The sequence below is a fragment of the Manis javanica genome, chromosome 13, assembly GCF_040802235.1.
Source record: "Manis javanica isolate MJ-LG chromosome 13, MJ_LKY, whole genome shotgun sequence".
Classification (NCBI taxonomy): domain Eukaryota; kingdom Metazoa; phylum Chordata; class Mammalia; order Pholidota; family Manidae; genus Manis; species Manis javanica.
The window spans coordinates 47,232,663-47,251,694 of record NC_133168.1 but is presented as its reverse complement, the minus strand read 5'-3'; the positions used below and the strand labels follow the sequence as shown (position 1 = coordinate 47,251,694).

Here is a 19,032-nt window from a genome sequence, read left to right as displayed (position 1 = left end):
AATAATAGTATCACTACAAGCCTGTATTTTTATTTCTTTTTTTTTTAGCTTATAAAGACTGTTAGGGGAGCCATCAGCTTAGAATTTTATTCTCTGTTCTTTTTTTATTGAAGTATCATTGACATAAAATCTTATATTGGTTTCAAGTACACAACACGATGTTTCAACAATTACCTATATTATTAAATCCTCACCCCCACTAGTGCAGTTACTATCTGTTGACATAAGAAGGTGTTACAGAATCACTGACTATATTCTCCATGCTGTACTACTATTCTTATGACCAACTTATATTATGATTGAGAATGTTTGTGCCTCTTTATCCTCCTCACCCTTCCCACCCATACACTACAACCTCTTTCCTATAGTAACCACCAGTCACTTCTCAGTGTCTATGAGTCTACTGTTATTTTGTTTAAAATTTTATTCTTAGATTTGAAAGTATTTTTTCTGAGTTTTCAGTCTTTCAAATAGCTTATTTGATACCTTTTCCTTTGTAACTCCTTCCCCTCATGATGTGCTCACACATGGGTATTTCAATGGGAAAGGACCTTAAAGACCCACCAGTTCACCTTGTCAGCCAGGAAGAATAATCTCATCCATAATCAAGATTTCCCCTAAGTTATATGCCCTTTGTTGTCAAACCCACAAAAATCATGCTAATAGTAGGAACTTCATAGGAGATAAATGTTGGGGGGTGGGGGAGCATTGTGGCAATGCAGAGTACTTTGATGAGAGCAATTTTTAAAAAAATTGTGCCCTATCATGAATCATGTTAGACTAGGGCAGCATGATTTATAGTAACTTTTCAAGATTTGGATCTCAAAGAGTAAGGAAATAAGAGATTGTGAAATAAATCTTCACCCAGTGAAGAGATAATTCTCTTTGAAAGATAATTAATTAAACAAATAAGAAATCAGATTGCCAGAAGATCCACAGAGCACTTGTCTGGAATGTCAGTCCTTGCAACCATCCACTCGGCGGCGTTCAATGTCACAGAATGGCCATATGCATTGTTACTACTCTTGGCTCCACTGTGAAGTGATATCCTTGAAGTTACTTACTTCTCTAGTCTCTCTTTTACCTCTTAAGTAACCTGAGAGGATTATGCTGCATATATTATTACCCAAAACCTTCCTAGTTATTAAAACATGTTGTACCTAATCCACAGGTGCTCTTTCTTTAGTAGTTTCTTTTTCATAAATAGCACCATCCAGAAACTAAAGCCAGAAATCTAGGATCCCTTCTTAAAACCATCTCCAATCCTCTTTCCTATGGATTCCACCTCCTTAAATAACAGAGTTCCCATCTTTTTGTTTTCTACTCCTGCTACTCTACCATTTAGCAATTACAGTGACCCCTGCTTTACAGACAGTTTGCAGGCTTCTTATTGCACTTCCTAAGTAGCAACTTCTTTAGTTTGCTTGCTTTGTTCTCTCTCATCCTCTTTTTTTGTCTAATGAGGAAGCCTTAGTTGCATATCAGCTGCAGCAAGAGAACTCACCCTCATTTAAACCTTCTCTGGCATTCTCCTCTAACAGGCTTACTGAAAAACAGACTGTAATGGGGGAGGCTGTGCTTTAGGTCAGAAGATCTGGGTACATACTTAATTCTATCATTTCTGGCTGTGTCATTTTGGTTTATTACTTAATTGTTTTCAGCCTCAGTTTCTTCATTTATAAAACAGTTAACAATATAGCAAGAGATTGTTGTGAGGTTTATGTGAGATAACACATAAAATACCGGATACTTATCTTTCTTTACTCAAAACCCTTCACAAGTTAGTAATAATGTACAGAAAAGAACTGGATCATGTTATTTTCAAGACTCTGATTCTGGCAACTGAAATCTTTAAAGCTATGAGTTGATGTTAGGAAAGGTCATCAACAGACTTACATAAGAAATCCAAGTAACTTGTTGACATGTGTTTGCCAAGCGGGTACTTTAAGTAGATCAGATTGTATGTTCCATGCAGTGGTCAAGGGGTTACCATAAAAGGTTTGAAAAATGTCTCTGAGAGATGAACAAAAAATGCACTATTTTTAAACATACAATATTTTAATGTTTGTTTGGTAAAAGTAATTCCAGTTAATGAACCAGTGTGAAAGTTCAGCTATAGAAATTAGTCAATGTACTGAAAATGGAAATACGCTCAGCCAAACTATGCTACTTCATTACAAGCTTTATCTAACAATGCCAACTACGTTTATAGTGTGCATAACATACTTCCTATGATTGTCACAAATGTCATGTTAAATGATGACTCCTATTCATTGGTCATAAATTTTCAGACAAGAAAATACTGGAAAGCCCAATAAATTCCATTGTTTTTATTTGATCTTCCTTCCATTTTCCTGCTGCATCCCCACATGCTGTCTAGTATCCTGTTTTCCAGAGAAAAATCTGGGTGTACATTAGGCTCATTTGTAAACCATCTAATTAATTTTTGATTTTTTAAACATTTCTTAAAAAGAAATGTTATTCAATTTAGAGTATCTAGCAACTCTAATTTATGTTATGCTAAATATCATTTAATTCTGGCTTTGTAATTTCTTTTCTTTAACAGTGTGACATGCTACAAGAGTAGATTTCAAGTGTGTTTTGCTCACTTTTGTAATCCCAGCACTTACTATATGTTCAATAAGTATCTGTTGAATAAATGAATGAATTTATGTTGTTTTAATTCTGGCTAAGTTTAAATTCAAAATTTCCCCCTACTTTTCCCCCAACAGAACTTTTTTCACTTGTTAGCTTTTCAAAATATGGCCTAAAAAACTCCATGAAAGTACAAAGAGAAATGCATGCTTTTGAATTCAAGCCCTAAATCTACATTCTTGAAGTTCAGACAGACAACTCTCTAAGGTCAGAACATGCTACATGAAGGACAGTGGAAAGAGCTTTGGTCTGGACTATTGGAGGGACTTCAAGAACAGTCTTCTGCTTTCAGAAAATGGGAAGATTATGGGTCTCATTTTATAGTAGATGCAAGTGAAATACAGACTAAATGGTTTGTCTAAATTATACAGCAGAGTATTAATAAGGAGTCTATCCAGCTGCCTTTTAATGTGGGATTTCTCTATAGTACAAACTCAGGAAAATCTAGATTCTTAAACAGCAATCAGAAAGATGTTACTCTCCTGTAATGAAGTTTATGAACTTTCCATTTCCTCTCCTTTATATCTCTTTTTATTATTTTCTTTGCTAAATCATGAACAAATACAGGATCCAAGTGGAATTCTACTGGAGACTCAGCACTGAACGACTGTCCCATTATATTTTTGAAGCAAAAGGAGTAAAATCCCATTGTAGTTATTTTAACATTACTTACGTAGCATCTTCTTCTAAAATGCTTGTCCTCAGGGGAAAAAAACCAAATTAAAGTAAAAACAAAATCCTACTCCCACAAAGTAAAAAAATACTCCCACATATAGTAGTGAGAAATCTTTGACTGACTTACCAAAAAAGAAACTGAATTAAAATTTATGTTTTTTTATATTTTAGTATAGGCCATAAATCAACAGAGGAAGGAGGAAACACTAGCTTGGATGTACACCTTTCGTAGTCAAGTATCACAGTTAATCATTAATAATGTAGAATTAATTTGAAATCTGGTCACTGAAGCCTCTGATGCTTTAAATTACTTAGCTGTGTAATCCCCTAGTATATAATAAACACTTGAAAATGCTGTGCAAACAGGAAAGCACAGAAGTGGAACACTGGTGAGCTTCCACCCCTTGAGGCAAGGTACTGCCCTATTTTAACAAGTGATATTTGATATATGCACTAGAGCCCAATCATTATCCCTTTAAATAGTTCTTGAATAATAATATAGAAACCAAAGTGTATGTCAGATGGGATCTCAGATGCATTACATCATTTTGGTGGGAACATGGAGAACTAGCTAAGAATTGCATTTCAACTGGCATGGTAATAAAAAGATCCATAATTGCTCCCTACCTTTTTTAAACCATTAAAACATTAGTAGCAAAGTTTTACTACTTTCAGTTTAAATTAACTCATTTCCCCTAATTCTGTGCATATTAAAACATATCATCTCTTTAGTGATAACTTAAAATAATTATTTTGCAGTTCAGATTACATACAGTTCAATCTAATTTCTGTCTTGATCCTTTTTCCCTTAGTCTTCTCTCCAATATACAGTATTGGAATCTGTGTATCAGACAACATAAGGCCTGCTATTACAAACATTAATAAGATCTATCATTTAGGAGTAGTTACTTATTCTTTGTTTAATCTCTAATGGAAAGGATTTCTCTAAATATTTACACCAGAACAGTTGTCAGAATGAATCCTGCAAAATTGCTGGCATACTCCCAGGAGCAGGGGGCCAGCATGTGGGGAAATGGAGATTCCTGGTCCCTGGTCATATAATTTTAAGCAGCCTTAGAATTTCAGGGAGCTGCTTGCTAGAATATGAAAGGTTTGTATTAACAGAAAGGTATGTCGATGTGCAGACCAATTCAAGTAAAGTATTTGAATGGCCACTTTTGTTTATTGCTCTAGTAAAAATTACTCTCCATTTGCTTCACATTTAAAGTAAAAGGATTATTTAAGTTTCGAAACTCAGTAAATTAATTGTATATGAGGAAAGAAACTTGTAGAAGTGTGAAGAAACACCAATCTTACTCTGCGCAATGGCCCTCAAGGTGCTTAATATATAGAAGTGACTTGTTCCTTTCATGAATTGCTGAGTGAGAGTCAGTAAGCAAGAGTTAGACAGGAGAGAATTGAAATATGCCAAGATAAATGTAGCAGTGTCTTATAAACTAACATGATGATGTGTGTTTGTTTTTTCTCTGGAAGATTCTAAAATTACGGCTGCTCAACTCATTTTAGTAATGGTATAGAATTTGGGGAGTGGATGAAGAAGTGAATTTGGGCTAGGAGGGGTGGAGAAAATACCCTGCACTGGAAAATCTTGGCAATTTTCATTTGAAGAGTGTTCTTATCTGATGAATGATAGCACTCTGCTCTACTGCCTGTTAATCCAGTAGTTTGGTTTAAAACTGTTGCATAAAGGTTTCTGGGATTGTAAACTCTCCATATGTAGTATGGGCAATATGTTAAGTTGAGAAGCAAACAGTTTATAATGAATTCTTGGAATGTCAGTGATATGTCCCATGGGTGCTAAGAATGGTAGGGGTAACCTGAAATGGTTTGGAGTTCCTCTTCCTGGAACTCTCCCTTATTGTATTAGAAATTAAACTTTATGGCACATAACGGTCACAAGTCTGAAAACACACATGAATAGGGGTTGGCTCCTGGAGACTCAGTGCTGGGAGTGCTGGGTGGGATGGCACATGCTATTGGGCCAAGTATGCACTGACATGATCCTGCAAGCCTAACTAGCTTCTAAGGGAATCTCACTGATTTATGTTAAAAGCTTGTATCTATATCTATGTCTGGAGAGAACTGCGAAGTTGGATGGAGGTCTTGGAAATGTGCTATAGGAAAGAGAGACTGCCTCTAATTTTAAATTATATCAGTCTTTGTGGAAAGGGCTAAGAGTTATCAACTTGAGAATGGCATGAAATGAGTGGGTGAACTGAGGCCAGAGGAATTAAGGATACTACCTTTGTGATTTATTTCTTGCTGGAAAATAAGGTGAATTCTGTGAGAGAAAATATGCAGCTGTTCAATATGTTCAGATTTAGTTTGCCACCAAGGAGCATTTGTCTGTATCTTTTGTGCTTCGTGGCATAAATTACATATCATCAAGATGCAGTGATACAAGTAAACACAAGTCACAGTTTTGCTGCTAAGCTGTCAAAAATTAGAATTCTTCTGTTCTTTGGTTAGTTCACAAATTCAAGACCAAAGAAAATCAAATATGTAGTTCCACTAAATTGCTGATATCTTATTGACAGCAGGTCATTATAACTCTTTGCTGTGCACAGTGCATGAGGTCAGGGTTCGTTTGTCAAATTTTACCTGAAGATTGCCAGTTGCCAAAGACTAGCTAGAAAAAGAATCTGACTGCCAGTCTGTCTGTGGATTTAAAATAAGCAATATCACCCAAACATGTTTGGACAAAGAGAGCTAGCAGTTTTAAGTACTGAATTACACTGAAGTCTTTCTGAATCCTAAAGGAATGTGAAATTTACTACATTTAAGGACAATGATCATTGGGACTTCTGTGTCTCTGTTCAGTTAAAGACACATCACATGAAGTGACAGAGTATCTGTTCTGGGTATTTGAGGCAATGCCAAGAGTTTCAGACAAACTTCACTTAGGTTATTTTGCACAGATATATTTGTGCTACTTAAACATTTTCTTATAGAAAGGTTTCACAATCTTCTGATTTCTAACTGAAAGTTTAAAATTAGAGCAACACTTAGTTATGACAATTTCTACTGTTACTTACAGCCTTGTCTTTCTAAATGGTATTGTTTTTAGTAGGAGAAATTGTCAAGTTTGCTTTTGACCTTTCCCTGGCTCTAGAGGCTTTAGAATTCTTGTTCTGGTGACATGTACTACTGTTTTCTTATTTCCAAATGTTACTTCAGTAACAATATATCTACATTGACCTTAGGATGTTTACAAGGATCCCTTCTCTTTCCATCCTAATCAGACACCTCTTTTACAAAGACTCAGACTAAATTCCTTGGGTTCTTTTTATCTACTCAGGAAGGGAGGAGGAGAACTTGAAATGATGACAGCAGGAGTTCTGTATGTGTGCATTTGCGCTTATGTAGGCAGACAAGGTGGTTTATAGGATGATGGTGACATGAATCGTGCACGTATCCAGGCGGCCTATTTCCATCTCCTGCATGCTTAGGGTGAATAACCTACTGAGGAAAAAAATTGGTGGAAAAGCACTATTTTCTGATGGATTTCCTGCTCTCTGTAACTCATGATTGCTCCCAATCCTTAGGGACAAGTAACTAGGTCTGACCACAAAGCAATGGCTCAAGCATGCTGTGATGACCCTCCTCCCAAGGATCCTGGCTTTCTTCAGTCTAATTACTTTTGGCAATTGTGGTTATTGGGATTTGGCCTAGTGATCTGCTAGAACCCAAATTCTCCCAAGCAGCCCCCTCAACAGGCAGAATTAAGTCTGACAGGAAGCCCAGACTTCCACCTCACTTTTACATGGCGTTTTCCCTTGTTTATGACAAGGTTTGAAAATCCTTCATGGACTAGAAAAGAATAATAAGCAGGATTTAATGAAGATAACCACCCAAAGAAGAGCCCATTAGGAGAGAAGTAAAAACAGTAAGCTTGTGAATAAACAAATTATGGCATAACTTAACTCATTAAAAGAGAAGCAAAATTATGCTATTTATAGTAGTTTTACTAATCACCAGTAGTCAGTCTAAAGTTAGTCAGGGATTGTAGAAACTGTAAAGAAAGGGATGTTTATTTCTTGTTAGGCAGTTTTTAACCATTATGTTTTTCCTAAACATGAAGAGGACTCTAAGGCACATTACCAATCATTATTCATTATTAAGTGGCTTTGAAAGAATTTTTGGGGAGGCTTGATAGCCCTTCTATCCTATTTACTGTTTGATTTATCCATAGTACAGTTCAGCAGCAAGGCCACTTATTCAGCCCGACCTGTGCTCTTACTCTGTGATGCCAGCATCTGTTAAACTCACTATCATGTCCCACTGTGTGCACTTTGCTTTGGCTGTGACAATTCTCTCCCAGGTAGCCTCGTCTGCACTAGTCAGTATCACACATTTAATGACACTATTGATAAACAATATGGGGCTGCCTGACTGTTTTGTATTTTAAACTACTATCTGCTCAAATGAAATATATCTCATCTCTTATCACACTCCACAAAAGTCTATTTTTGTCTAAACCTCATGAAACTGGCCTTGTTTTCAACAGATGCTTAGCCGTAATAGTTATCCCTGAATGAAGGGCCCAACAGTAGTGCTCATTCTTGGCTACACATTAGAGCCACCAAGACTACTTTTGAATATATACATATCCAGGCCCCATCCCCAGAGATTGTTTAGTTTGAAGTTTAGGGTGGAGTCCAGGATTGCTGGTTTCTTTTTTTTTTTTTTAAGAGCTACAGGTGATTCTAATTTGAAATCAGGGTTGAAAATCACTATACCAAGGCCCGCAAAGCAAGAATTTGGGGAGTGGAGGTTACTGTTAATGCTCATGGTAAGAGTGACATAAATAACAGATTTTATGAAGCATCATAAAGAACTTTTCTGGATAACCAAAACTAGCCAGTGAAATATCTATTGTGGTTGTAAATTACCTAGAAGGATTTTGATATTTAACCACAAAATTATAGACTTTGCCACGTCCTCATGCCTAAGTTAATCTTCTCTTGGATATGCACACTGTAGATGGGAAGAATAATCTTGAGTATTTCATTTAAACTTTGCTATTTTATTGCTTCTAATGAAAGAAACCAGCAACTTTTTATGTTTAAAAACCATCAGTAGGACAGGCTTAAAGAAAGAAAAGAAAAGGGGTGGAGAAAAGAAAGAGGTAGGAGGGATAGTCCTAGAATAACTGAAGCAAACACTACAGTAATCATTAAAAAGACTTATTTGTAGATGAGGAGGAAGAATAATAGCCAAAGAGAGAGCAAGGGAAAAAAAGAGTAAGGTGGAGTTTGAGAAAATTCCTCCATGATTGTCTCAAGTATCTACCCCAGCAGTTGAGGTGATGTGGAGAAATCAAGGAAGGACATGGGCTTTGGCATCAGATGTGGGCTGGAATCCAGGTCCACAACATGTTTGTTGAGTGACCTTAGGCAACTAGCGTGGGGCCATTGGCATTTTCCTAATAGCGTAAGTGTAAGGACTAAATGAGATGGTATTTGCAAAAACATCAAGTACAGGGACTGGCAATCACAGTTGACTGAAACATGGAAGTTATTTAAATAATAATCATTATCACACACTCATTTTGACAAATAAATATAAATGTATATTAAGATAAAGTGCATGTGAATATAACAGTGGCTCTGAGGAAAGCCATGGTTTGCCATGAGGTATTTATACATTGATGTAAAAATTTACCTCTTTCTTATCAGTAAAATATGACTGATACCTGTTCCCATTATGTGTCAGGCTTTGTTGGGATGACTGTGTTCCTATCTGTGAGGCCCCTTTGTATGAGAGGAGAACACAATAATGGGAAGCCAGCTGCCCTTTTTCTTACCAACTTAGCAAGCATATGTTAAGAAAACAGTGTCCTAAAATAGCAGCTCACAGATTCTGTTATTTTATATTGTGTGGTGGTGGTTTGTATTATGTGGTTATAAAATGGGGGCTGCTTTACCACTTACTCTCAGGAATGTAGTTTGTATTGGGGTATAATTATAAATATGCTTACCAGCTAGTTTTCTGAGGACAATTTTTTGGGAGTGAATATAGTGCATTGCATTATTGTGTATTCATTTTAGAAAGATGCTTAAGGTAACTGAATCTAATCCCATGCCCATGCTAAGTGTTCAGAAGAGAACTAGAGGAATAGTCACTCTGAAAAATATAACCCTTTCTGGTACAGAAAGCCCAAACTGAATAGGAGGAGAAAGAAAGGGCATGGGCCCGACTGTTACTAAAGCTGGACAATTACTTGGTAGGGATGTTGCAGAAGTAATCCATACAGAGGTAACAAAGATGGGCTGGGTTCCTTCATCCCATCCTGAGCTTATCTTGTTTTAAGAGAGCACATTTTGTAGGGAAATCTGCTAGAGTGTAGAATGCCAGCGTTACAGGTAGATGCTAGATCCAAATGCAATGATATTAAAAGACCATTTTTTCACCTTAACAAAACTTATCTTTCATTACCATAAAGTTTTTCAAGTTGCCTATGATTTGTGGCAAAGTAATATAGTTCCACAGGGGATGAGAATTCCAAGAATGATCTTCAGTTGGAAGATCTGGCAACTTAATATTGCAGCTCACGATACCAGTGACCATATTCTTATATATTACAGAGACTATAAAAATGAGAAACCATACTTGAGAATGATATAACTAGATTCTTTAAAATAGCCAAAGTACTTTGATGTAATTAATCTTATTATGTTACTAACAATGAGATTGGGTCTCACTGTTAGCTAAGCAAACACTTTTAATAACAATAAGCAAGTACCACTAGGTGTTAGTCATGCATTCAACAGTCCCTTTATGTGACTCAAAACACTTACCATCAGTCCCTGACACTGAAACTTTGATTCTGAATTACTAAATATCCTCCTGGCCCTCAAAGTAAAGTCAATTCAAAAGGAAAATAAATTTCCAAAAGGAAACCAAATTTGCTTCTCCTATTTTCCCATCTTTTTGATTATCTCCAGTGTTTTTCCATTCACTCAGACCTGAGTTCTTACACTCCAAACAAACAAAAAAATAGTTTAGTGCCAAAGATGGCCCTCTTGATGTTTTCCCTTCATGTCCAATTAGTTGCTAAGACCTATGGGTTTGATCAATAAAAATTGTCTGCTTCCGTACTTCTTGCTCAATCACTGTCATAGCACAGGGCCTTGTTACTTTAACCTGGGCCACTGTAATTGCCGCTTCCCTCCCAGCACAGGCCACTTCTGAAAGCCTGTCATGGTAGGGGAGTCCTAAAGCATTTCTTAAGTTGCTTTAATAAACCCGCTCCCTGTGACTCTGCCAAAGGAAAGATGAACCTGCTGAAAATCAAGCATGACGATTGATACTATGGCTGTGGTCTTCAGGTCTAGAAATTGTGAACCATGGGAAATGGCACAATGAATTAATTCTCTACTTTGGAAAGTTACTTACTTTATTACTTTTTAGATGATGAATTTACTACCAATAAATGGATACTTATATTTATTTGGATTCTTAATCTTTATCTACTAAACTTAGCTGAACAAGACAACCAAGTTGGGAAGTCCTGTTTAACCCCTAGTTGTGACTTGTTCTCATATCAAAAGATTAAAATTTGGAAAGGCGATAGGAATCATTTCGATTTAAATTTCTGAGCAACCACCTAGTGTGGTAAAGGGACTTGACTGGGTTAGCCAGATTTTAGTTAGCAGGGCTGGATCTAGAATACAAGTCTTCTATTTCTCAAACTACTTTCTCCAACATACACTGGGAATTCTCCCTCAATGGCTTCTTAGGTCCCATACCATGAGTTTATGAAGCTTGCTATTCATCACATTCATAAAGGTCAGATGGTACCCTAATAAGGTAGTGTTTTGAAGACTGATTCAATTTTACATAAGGCAGAAAGATAGTTAAAAGGTATTAAATATATATTTACTTGGGTGATCATATTCCTTAGTACCATTGAGTGCTCTCTAAAAAATTTCCCGAAGAGTTTTAGTGACAGCAGATGGTAACTAGTTCCATTGCCAAGATTACAAATGTGGCATAAATGCTCTTATCAGATAAGAGGCACCTGCAGCTATATTTTTTTAAATGAATTTTTGGAATTATTCAAACTTCCCATTTTTGAAAAGAATTCAGGTATTTTGCTTAAATATTTCACGGTGTTGAAAGACATTTGAAGCAGAAAATAGGATGTCTTAGCACTCAATGGCACTTAGATGCTAAGCATTCTCAACACCCCCACAAACCTTGGAAATGAACATTCTTTTCTTTCCAGTATTACTGGATGAGAACTTTAATCAGAATGCTAATGATATTCCTGGATGGAAAGATCAGATGGACAGAATTCAATAAATAGAAGAAATAGGCAGATGTGTATTTTATACTTCATGTATTTTGTTAAGGTATAATTGCAAAGCATTTCAGGCTTATTAGGTTGTCCAAAAGATAGTCAATTTTGAGATTACTCAATCATTTTAAACCTTAAGAAAAAAATTCATAACCAAGAAAGCAACCCACATTTTTCCTCAAAATCAAAAAGCAAGGTAAAAAAAATCTATATAATATATGATGCAACACTTTTTCAAGTAACCTTTCTCAAAAAAGTTCTAGTGTATAATGCAGTACTCAGAGAAGAAAATAGTCCTAAGTAAAACACATAATTTCAACACACTGTCTTGCATGATCCTTACCATGCTCTCAAAACTGAATGATGTTTTCCTAATGGTAACCAAAGTCGATTACATTTCATGAAACATAATACCCATTCTGATGGCATTTCAAGAATTCACTATTTGCAAAAGGTTGTGGGGAAGGGGTGAGTGAATAGTGAGGAAATGGGAAGAGAGATTATGTCAATGTCCAAAATAAAACATTTGGATAAAAAATAAGGGGGGAGAGATGATTTAGTAAAACAATGTACACTGAAGTTTTATTTTTTTGATAGTTCATTCTTGTAACTGCAGAGGGATCATTTGGTCTTAACTCTATCCAGGATTTGGACAACTCCATATTGTACTCTATCAGCATTACATAGAATTTAAAAGAACTATGCATTTAAAAATATTAACCATTTAACTCAAAAATATTTTAGACATTTAGTGTTAATCTGGAGCTCTCTGTCCAGATTCAAATACTCTAAAATGATTAGACGACTAATAAATTCCTGTTTTTTAGTAGCATGGCAAGGGTTTCACCATAATAAGTTGAAAATCAAATTTAACTACGTGTTGTAATTTCCATTCATTGCTTTCTGGGGATCTAATTTGTGGAATATTAAATGCCAGAGAAATATTTAATGAAGAAAGAAATGATTTAGCAAAACTTATCTTCTTACTAGTTTAAATACTGTTCATATTTCATGCTTAAAGGAATATTGAAATGATGACTTTAAATCAATTTCATAGGCATTCTTATATTCTCAATTACTTTACATAGAATAACTTGGGATTAAACAGACTATTTAAAAATTATTTTTTACTAAAATCCTTCTATTAAGTAATAAACAGAATTAAAATAGTATAACAAAAGGAAGTTTTAAGAAACAACTCTAACATTGTATTCATGATTAAATTAAAATTCACAAAAATAAGAATCTTTTGCTTGTATTTAAATGTTCCTTTTAGTGCCTAAGAATTTGAACTTGTGGCTCTGATTCATACAGATATCATGATTGTTACAGAATATACTTTCTTTAGCAATGTTACTTATGTCTCTATTGTTTCCCTCAAAGATAAGGTAAACTGGTGTCAAAAATAGATGCAAAGATGTAGCCAATATCCAGATACTTCCATTCAAAATTAATATTAAAAAATGTATAGTAGAATGAAAGATTTTTCTGTTTTATGGTTGTTAACTTGTTATTTTCAAGGATTAGCAAGTGTAATCACCAAGAGTGTATCAGAATCTCAAAGAATGGCTCAGTGTATGAAACAAGGTCAGGAGCAATGACCAGTATATTCCAATAAATCAGTTTTTATTTTATTAACATTAAAATTATCTCCCTTATATTCTTATTTATTTCAGACATTTTTATAAATGATTTTAAAAAGTCTCATAGACTTTGCAATGGGTACTTTGTAATTAGTATGCTATAATGACTTTTCAAAACTTGCATTTTCTGGAATCTAAACAATTGAAGCCCAATTCATAGATGTCATCAAATGAAAAGGACATTGTAGTGGTATCTGATGTTTCTAAAAATAGTCTTCTGGCATAATATGATCATACAATGTCTTCTGAATGACCAAATAATATATTATATTTTGCAATTTTCACTGTTACTATTAGATATCTAATTCTTTGACATTGATCACTACTATGTAATACACATAAATGTCGGTTCAAAATTTCCAGTCAGCTAGAACAGCTTATTTTCCAAACATATTGGGTAAATAATGGATAAGATTTATTACTTAATGTGCCTGACATTTTCTTTCTGACATGGATCAATATATAGCATAAACAGCAAGAGACAAGTTCCATTTAACTAGCTGTATAGCTTTTTATAGGTTACTTAGTCTCTGATTTTTGGGTTCTCTCTGTAAAATGGGATTATTAATACCTGCCTCTATACTCTATACTCATAAGTAGCTATTTAAGGGCCCAAGTGAATAATTAAAGTTAAAATGAGGTGCAGTAGCATAAGGTATTATGATTATGATTATTATGGCAAATGTGATCTTTACTTTTATTAGCAGATAACCTGGAATGAACAAGGTGTCTGTGCCAAGTTGCAAAGGCTGAGCTGGAAATGAGTTAAATCCTGGAGTTGGCGTTCTTGATTTAGCATCCTGTACTTAAAGCTATGGTTTACCTTTGAAAATGTGGCTAGCTGGGGATTTTTTATGACATTTCATTTTTATCTTGAATAGATTTAATTTGGTCATCTCTAAGAGTTGTATGAATCCAAACAGGTAAAAATGTTATTTTCTATTTATTCACCCATAACTCAACAGACATTTTTTAAAGTACAAAACTGTGTAAAGTGTTTCTTTTATAGTAGTAAACAGGACCACTGGTTTGCAACAAAGTGGACACAAATGGCGTAGCAGTTGTTTTAGGGAAACAAGAGAGTACTGATAAGGCTTTATCTGCTGTATCTGAGGTTTAGCCATGGTTCGTTGGACTTGACAATATTTAACACTGCAAATGGATATCTTTTTTTAAATAAGAAACTTTTCTATTAAAACATTCAAGAGACTCTTTAAGAACCTTTGAAAAAAAGTTCTTACACTTTTATTTTCTACCTCTCATATCATTAGTTAAGATTTTAATAGTTTAGAAGAGCAGAGCTTTTTAACTACAAGCCAGAAATGATACTCTTAAATATTCACTTTACTTGTCTCTTGAAGAAAAATAAAAGAAACAACAGTTTTTTTCTAAAATACTTTTGACTGCAACCTTATTTTTTATTTAAAAAAAAAACCCTTTTCCTAGTCTGTACTTGGGGAAAGTTTTTTAAACGTTTCTTTCGAAGACTTCCTAATAAATGTGTGCAAATGCAATCTGCAAAACGAGTTTCTGTACACTTTACAAAGATCTTTCCTTACCCTCCACCCCGCCTCCCTCATTCTCCAAAAAAGCCACACTGCACCTGCCAAGAGTTTAGTCTGTCTCTTCGGAGGACGCAAGAGGTCGCCCCTCTCCCAGGATTGCCCCAGCAAGCTCCAGAGCGTAGGAGCAAGGAGCATCCCCAACCGCGGAAGCCCTCTCCCAGCCTCACTCCCACAGAATAATTTAATTTCAACCCAATTCCATCCACTCTCTCTTTTATCCCCACTATACAACCAGAGGGCGCCTTTGACTTGGCCTTGAGACATTAAGGCCAGTCGAAAAGCAGCTCGCAGGACTCCAGGATCCCTCTTCATCCAGCCTGGAAGTGCACCACCCCGCCGCTCCCGCAGCGCCACCCGCAGCTTCTCTGGCCGTTGTCCTAGCTGGAGGAGGTGGGCACGAATGATGGTCAGCTTTCTTTCGTGTACCTTACTTCAGAAACAGTGTCCCCCAAACTGCAGTCAGAGTCACCTCTAACACTAACGCTCAGGACCCTGTCATGCCCCAGAGGTTGGGTGGCTCCTGGCCCTGGGTTTCACAGTTGGTGAAGGAGGGAGTGGGCTGCTGGCGCTGAGTGGGCACCGGTGGGAAGAGCAAATGAAAGCAAGAGGCTGCGCTGGTGCCCAGCATCCTTTTCCCCAGAGACCTGCGACTCGATTCCCTCAGCCAGACCCCGCGAGTGGGGAAGGCGGGCACCTCCAGGAGCCAGGGCCAGGCTCGAGCCCCAGGCCGCTCCTTCTGTGAGGCGACCGCACAGCTGAGTGAAAGGGTGGGCGGAGAAGTTACGAAAAATACAAACCATTCAGAGGCCAAGAATAATAAATCGGATGCCGTGACATGTTTAACTTAGGCCCTCCTGCCTCCTGCAACGAGATTCTAGAGGCGGTGCGGCTGGGCCCGAGCCCCAGCCACGCTTTTGAAAGGCAATTTTCAGGTGAATCAAACTTTGCCCGAGGTAAGCGACACAAAGGAGCTTTGAGGTGACCCTCACGTCCAGGGGCAGGGCAGAGGCAAACAGCGGCGGAATAGCGATTTCTGCCTCTCCATCTCACATAAGCCCTTGCTGTGTCCGCCCTGCACCGCGCCTGCCCCGAGGAGCTCGGCGGGCAGGCTGTGGGAGAGGTCTGGGCGCGCGGGCCGGGCGCTGCTGAGAGTCGTTTGCACCCCGTGCACGGGAGGTCCGACGGGCCAAGGCGCTTGCACCGCCTTCTCTGCCCCACGAGCTCCGGGAAGGTTTCTCCCTCCTCTTATCCCACCAGTGCCCCCATTCCGGAGCCAGGGTTGCCCCTGCTCTGCTACTGGCGAGCGGACAGATGCCAGAGCATCCCCGGGCTACCTGGGAGCAGGGAGAGGTGCCATACTCGCGTCTGCCTCCTCATCTCTGGAAGCGCCGCCCTTCAGACAGACCAACTCGGTTGAAGGTGTCCTGCGGGTACCCGCTGAATCCCAACTAGGGCACTGTCTTAAGGCTTCACAAGCCAACCTTCCAAGGTACAGGAGTCAGGAGAAGGGGCAGCGTGGAGGCGAACCTGAGTCTTTTGGGGAGCCCTACCCGCAGTATGTGTCTGCCCCAGGGGACCCACTTAAACGTGCCTGAGGTGGTAAAAGCTCTCACGCGTGACAGGCAAAACTGTAACCGGAAACCTGGCACCTTCGACTCCCAGCGACCGGCTCCGCAGTCCTGAGACCCCGGGGGAGTGGGACAGCGAGTGGCTCCGCGAGCGCGCAGACCCGCGAACCCCGAGCGCCCTGCGCACCCACAGGTTCCGCTCGTGCGAGGTCGGGGCAGGCGGCCACGCAGGCGTCCGCTCTCTGGTCCCCGGGCTGTAAGCCTGGTGCAGCGGGAGAGCCCGACCAGGTCTCTCCGCGCGAGGCGGCTACCCGAGGTGAGCGGCCGCCGCGGCCGCGCCTCCTCCGGCGTTTGCTCCGTGGTCAGGGCATCCCCGCGGGTCTGGCGTCTGGGCGGCCGGGGCCTCGAGGCCCCCGTCCCAGTATCGGGAAGGAAAGCACAAATCCCTAGGGCTAGTCTAACGAAGGACCGAACTTCTCCGGGAACCTTAAGTTACCACGGAATGGGAGCCACTCCAGCGTACGAACCGCCCGGCGCTGGCACGGGCGAGGATGCGCGGGAAGAGCCGGGCGCGAAGGGAGGCGTGAAGACGGAGCCTAAACCGTTACCTCCTCTCGGAGGCGCGGGGCGCAGGGCCGGAGGACCGCCGCCGCCGGGAGCCGCCTCGGCACGCGCAAAGCCACACGACAGGTGAACGCGGCGGGAGGGAGGAAACGCACAAAAAACCCTGCACTTACTTCTTCGCTGGCGCCTTCCTCGAGAGGCGTTTTGGCTGCCGATGTATTCCATAAAGTTCAAAATGATAAAAAACCAAGAAATCAGTCGCAAGTGCATAGTAACCCAGTAATGTTTCCCTTCCTTTTCTCCTTTTTCTTTTGATTGTTAATTATATTGAGTGTTTTAGAAATAAATGTAGGTGTTAGAGAGCAAAAGAGTGAGGACCGAAGCAGCGGACTTCTCCACTTCGATCCGACAGGCGTGCTGGATGGCAAGCGAAGAGGTCGGGCGGACAGGGACCAACTACTGTACTTTCAGATTGTCCGAGCCCTGAACTGCGGCGGCTCCGCGAGGGTGGCTGTCAACGCCGCGAGCGAGGGTTCCACGAGCAGCGAACGGCCTCGCCCGGGCGGCCGCAGGTAGCATGGTGCGCGGCGCGGCTGGCGGGCGGGATCCGGGCGGCGGCCCCCCGGGCTCAGAGGGCGCGGCGGCTGCGGCGGCAGCGGCGGGGGCCCCGGGCGCGCAGGGGAGCGGGCGCGGTCGGCAGCGCGGCCATGGCCAAGGGGCGGCGGAGAGACCCTGAGCTGCTTCTGCCGTTCGCGAGCAGGAGACGCTCCAGTGGTGGAGGCAGGGAGGAGGGAGGGAGGGAAGGACGGACGAACGGGGAGGGGAGGGGGATGGCTGCGGGGGGCGGGGGGAGCTCAGGGGCGGGGAAGGAAACTGCTGGAGCAACAACCCTGAGCGACCTCAATAACTTTCAATTTCAAGAGGGAAAGAGGGAGCTGGAAAAGTACAGGCGTTGTGATTTGGCAGCGGGACGGGAAGAGGCGCCTAAGGGGTCCCGGGTCTGCGGCGGAGCATCTCTGGACGCGGCAAAGAAGGCGAGAGAGCACGAGCTCGGGGGTGGAGGAGGCACAGTGTGCGGAGAAGAGCCCCTCAGAAGGGCAGCTCTCGCGGGGAGAGACGGCGCTCTCCCGCTGGGGAGTGCGGAGGCCGAAGGTCCAGCGGGCGCAAGACCCTCCGACCCCCACTTGCGAGTCCGGCTGGTCCCTGGCGCCCCCGTCCGGGCGTCCCCGGCTCTCCGGGGTGAGCGCCTCCGCTCCCGGCTCCTCGACCCCCAGCGCCGGCGCGCCACGACTGGCCCCGGGCAACTCGCTGCTCGCCCCCTTGGCGGATCGCTTAAGGGTTTCTGGCAGCGGACTCCTCAGTTTTCTAGAGCACCTCCTCTGCTACTTTTCTCCCTTTCTTCCTTTCAATAAAAGTAGCTGCAATTGGGCGCCCGACGGGTGGGGAGGAACCTCAGGGGCGCTGGCGGTTAGCTCGCCCGAGAGTTACCTGCCCGGCGAGGGTAGGACTCAGAGGCGTGGGCGCTCTGGACTGTCCATTTGGAAATTTAATTGTGCTACAGCTTTCCTCCAAAACGAGCCTTTGCTGAGGTTTTGGAAGGTTTTCCCTCGGGCTAGTTCTCTCCGTAGTCTGCTTGCCCTTGCTCGGCGCTCTCTTTTTGACCCTCAGTCTTCCAATCATCTTGAGAGGATCTGTTGTGCAACTTAGTTTCTCATCTGGGGGATTGGGAATGGTATTTGGAAAGACATTTCCCTGTCTTGGGGGGAGAACGGGAGGGTGCACTACTTCCTTCTGTTCCCAGAGCAGGTAGGGACCCCACTGCTGCGCAAAATAAGGTTCTCCTGCCCACTCAAGGTGGGAGAGCCCAGGGCCAGCACTCCTGAGCCGTGTACACCCTGGATGTTTAGTCAATGGGAGGCTTCGCACCTCTTTTATCCAGTAGCACAAGTCGATGAGCTTCCAGGAGTATTTAGTTGGAAGTCACAAGCCCCCAAAATGATTTTGTATAAACTTGTCCCACGTGCTAACGGAGTATCTGA

General features: G+C 40.9%; 1 protein-coding gene across 3 annotated transcripts in view; it reads right to left on the bottom strand.

Annotated features, from left to right (window-relative positions):
• The window catches only part of RSPO3 (R-spondin 3), an 86,999-nt gene extending 69,235 nt beyond the window's left edge, over positions 1 to 17,764 (bottom strand). For all 3 annotated transcript variants that reach the window (XM_073219569.1, XM_017655553.3, XM_073219570.1), the window contains exon 1: positions 17,167 to 17,764. In XM_073219569.1, the coding sequence (XP_073075670.1) occupies positions 17,167 to 17,263 (97 nt within the window). In that variant the 5' untranslated portion in view covers positions 17,264 to 17,764. The remainder of the gene's footprint in view (positions 1 to 17,166) is intronic.
• Positions 17,765 to 19,032: the final 1,268 nt, after the last annotated feature.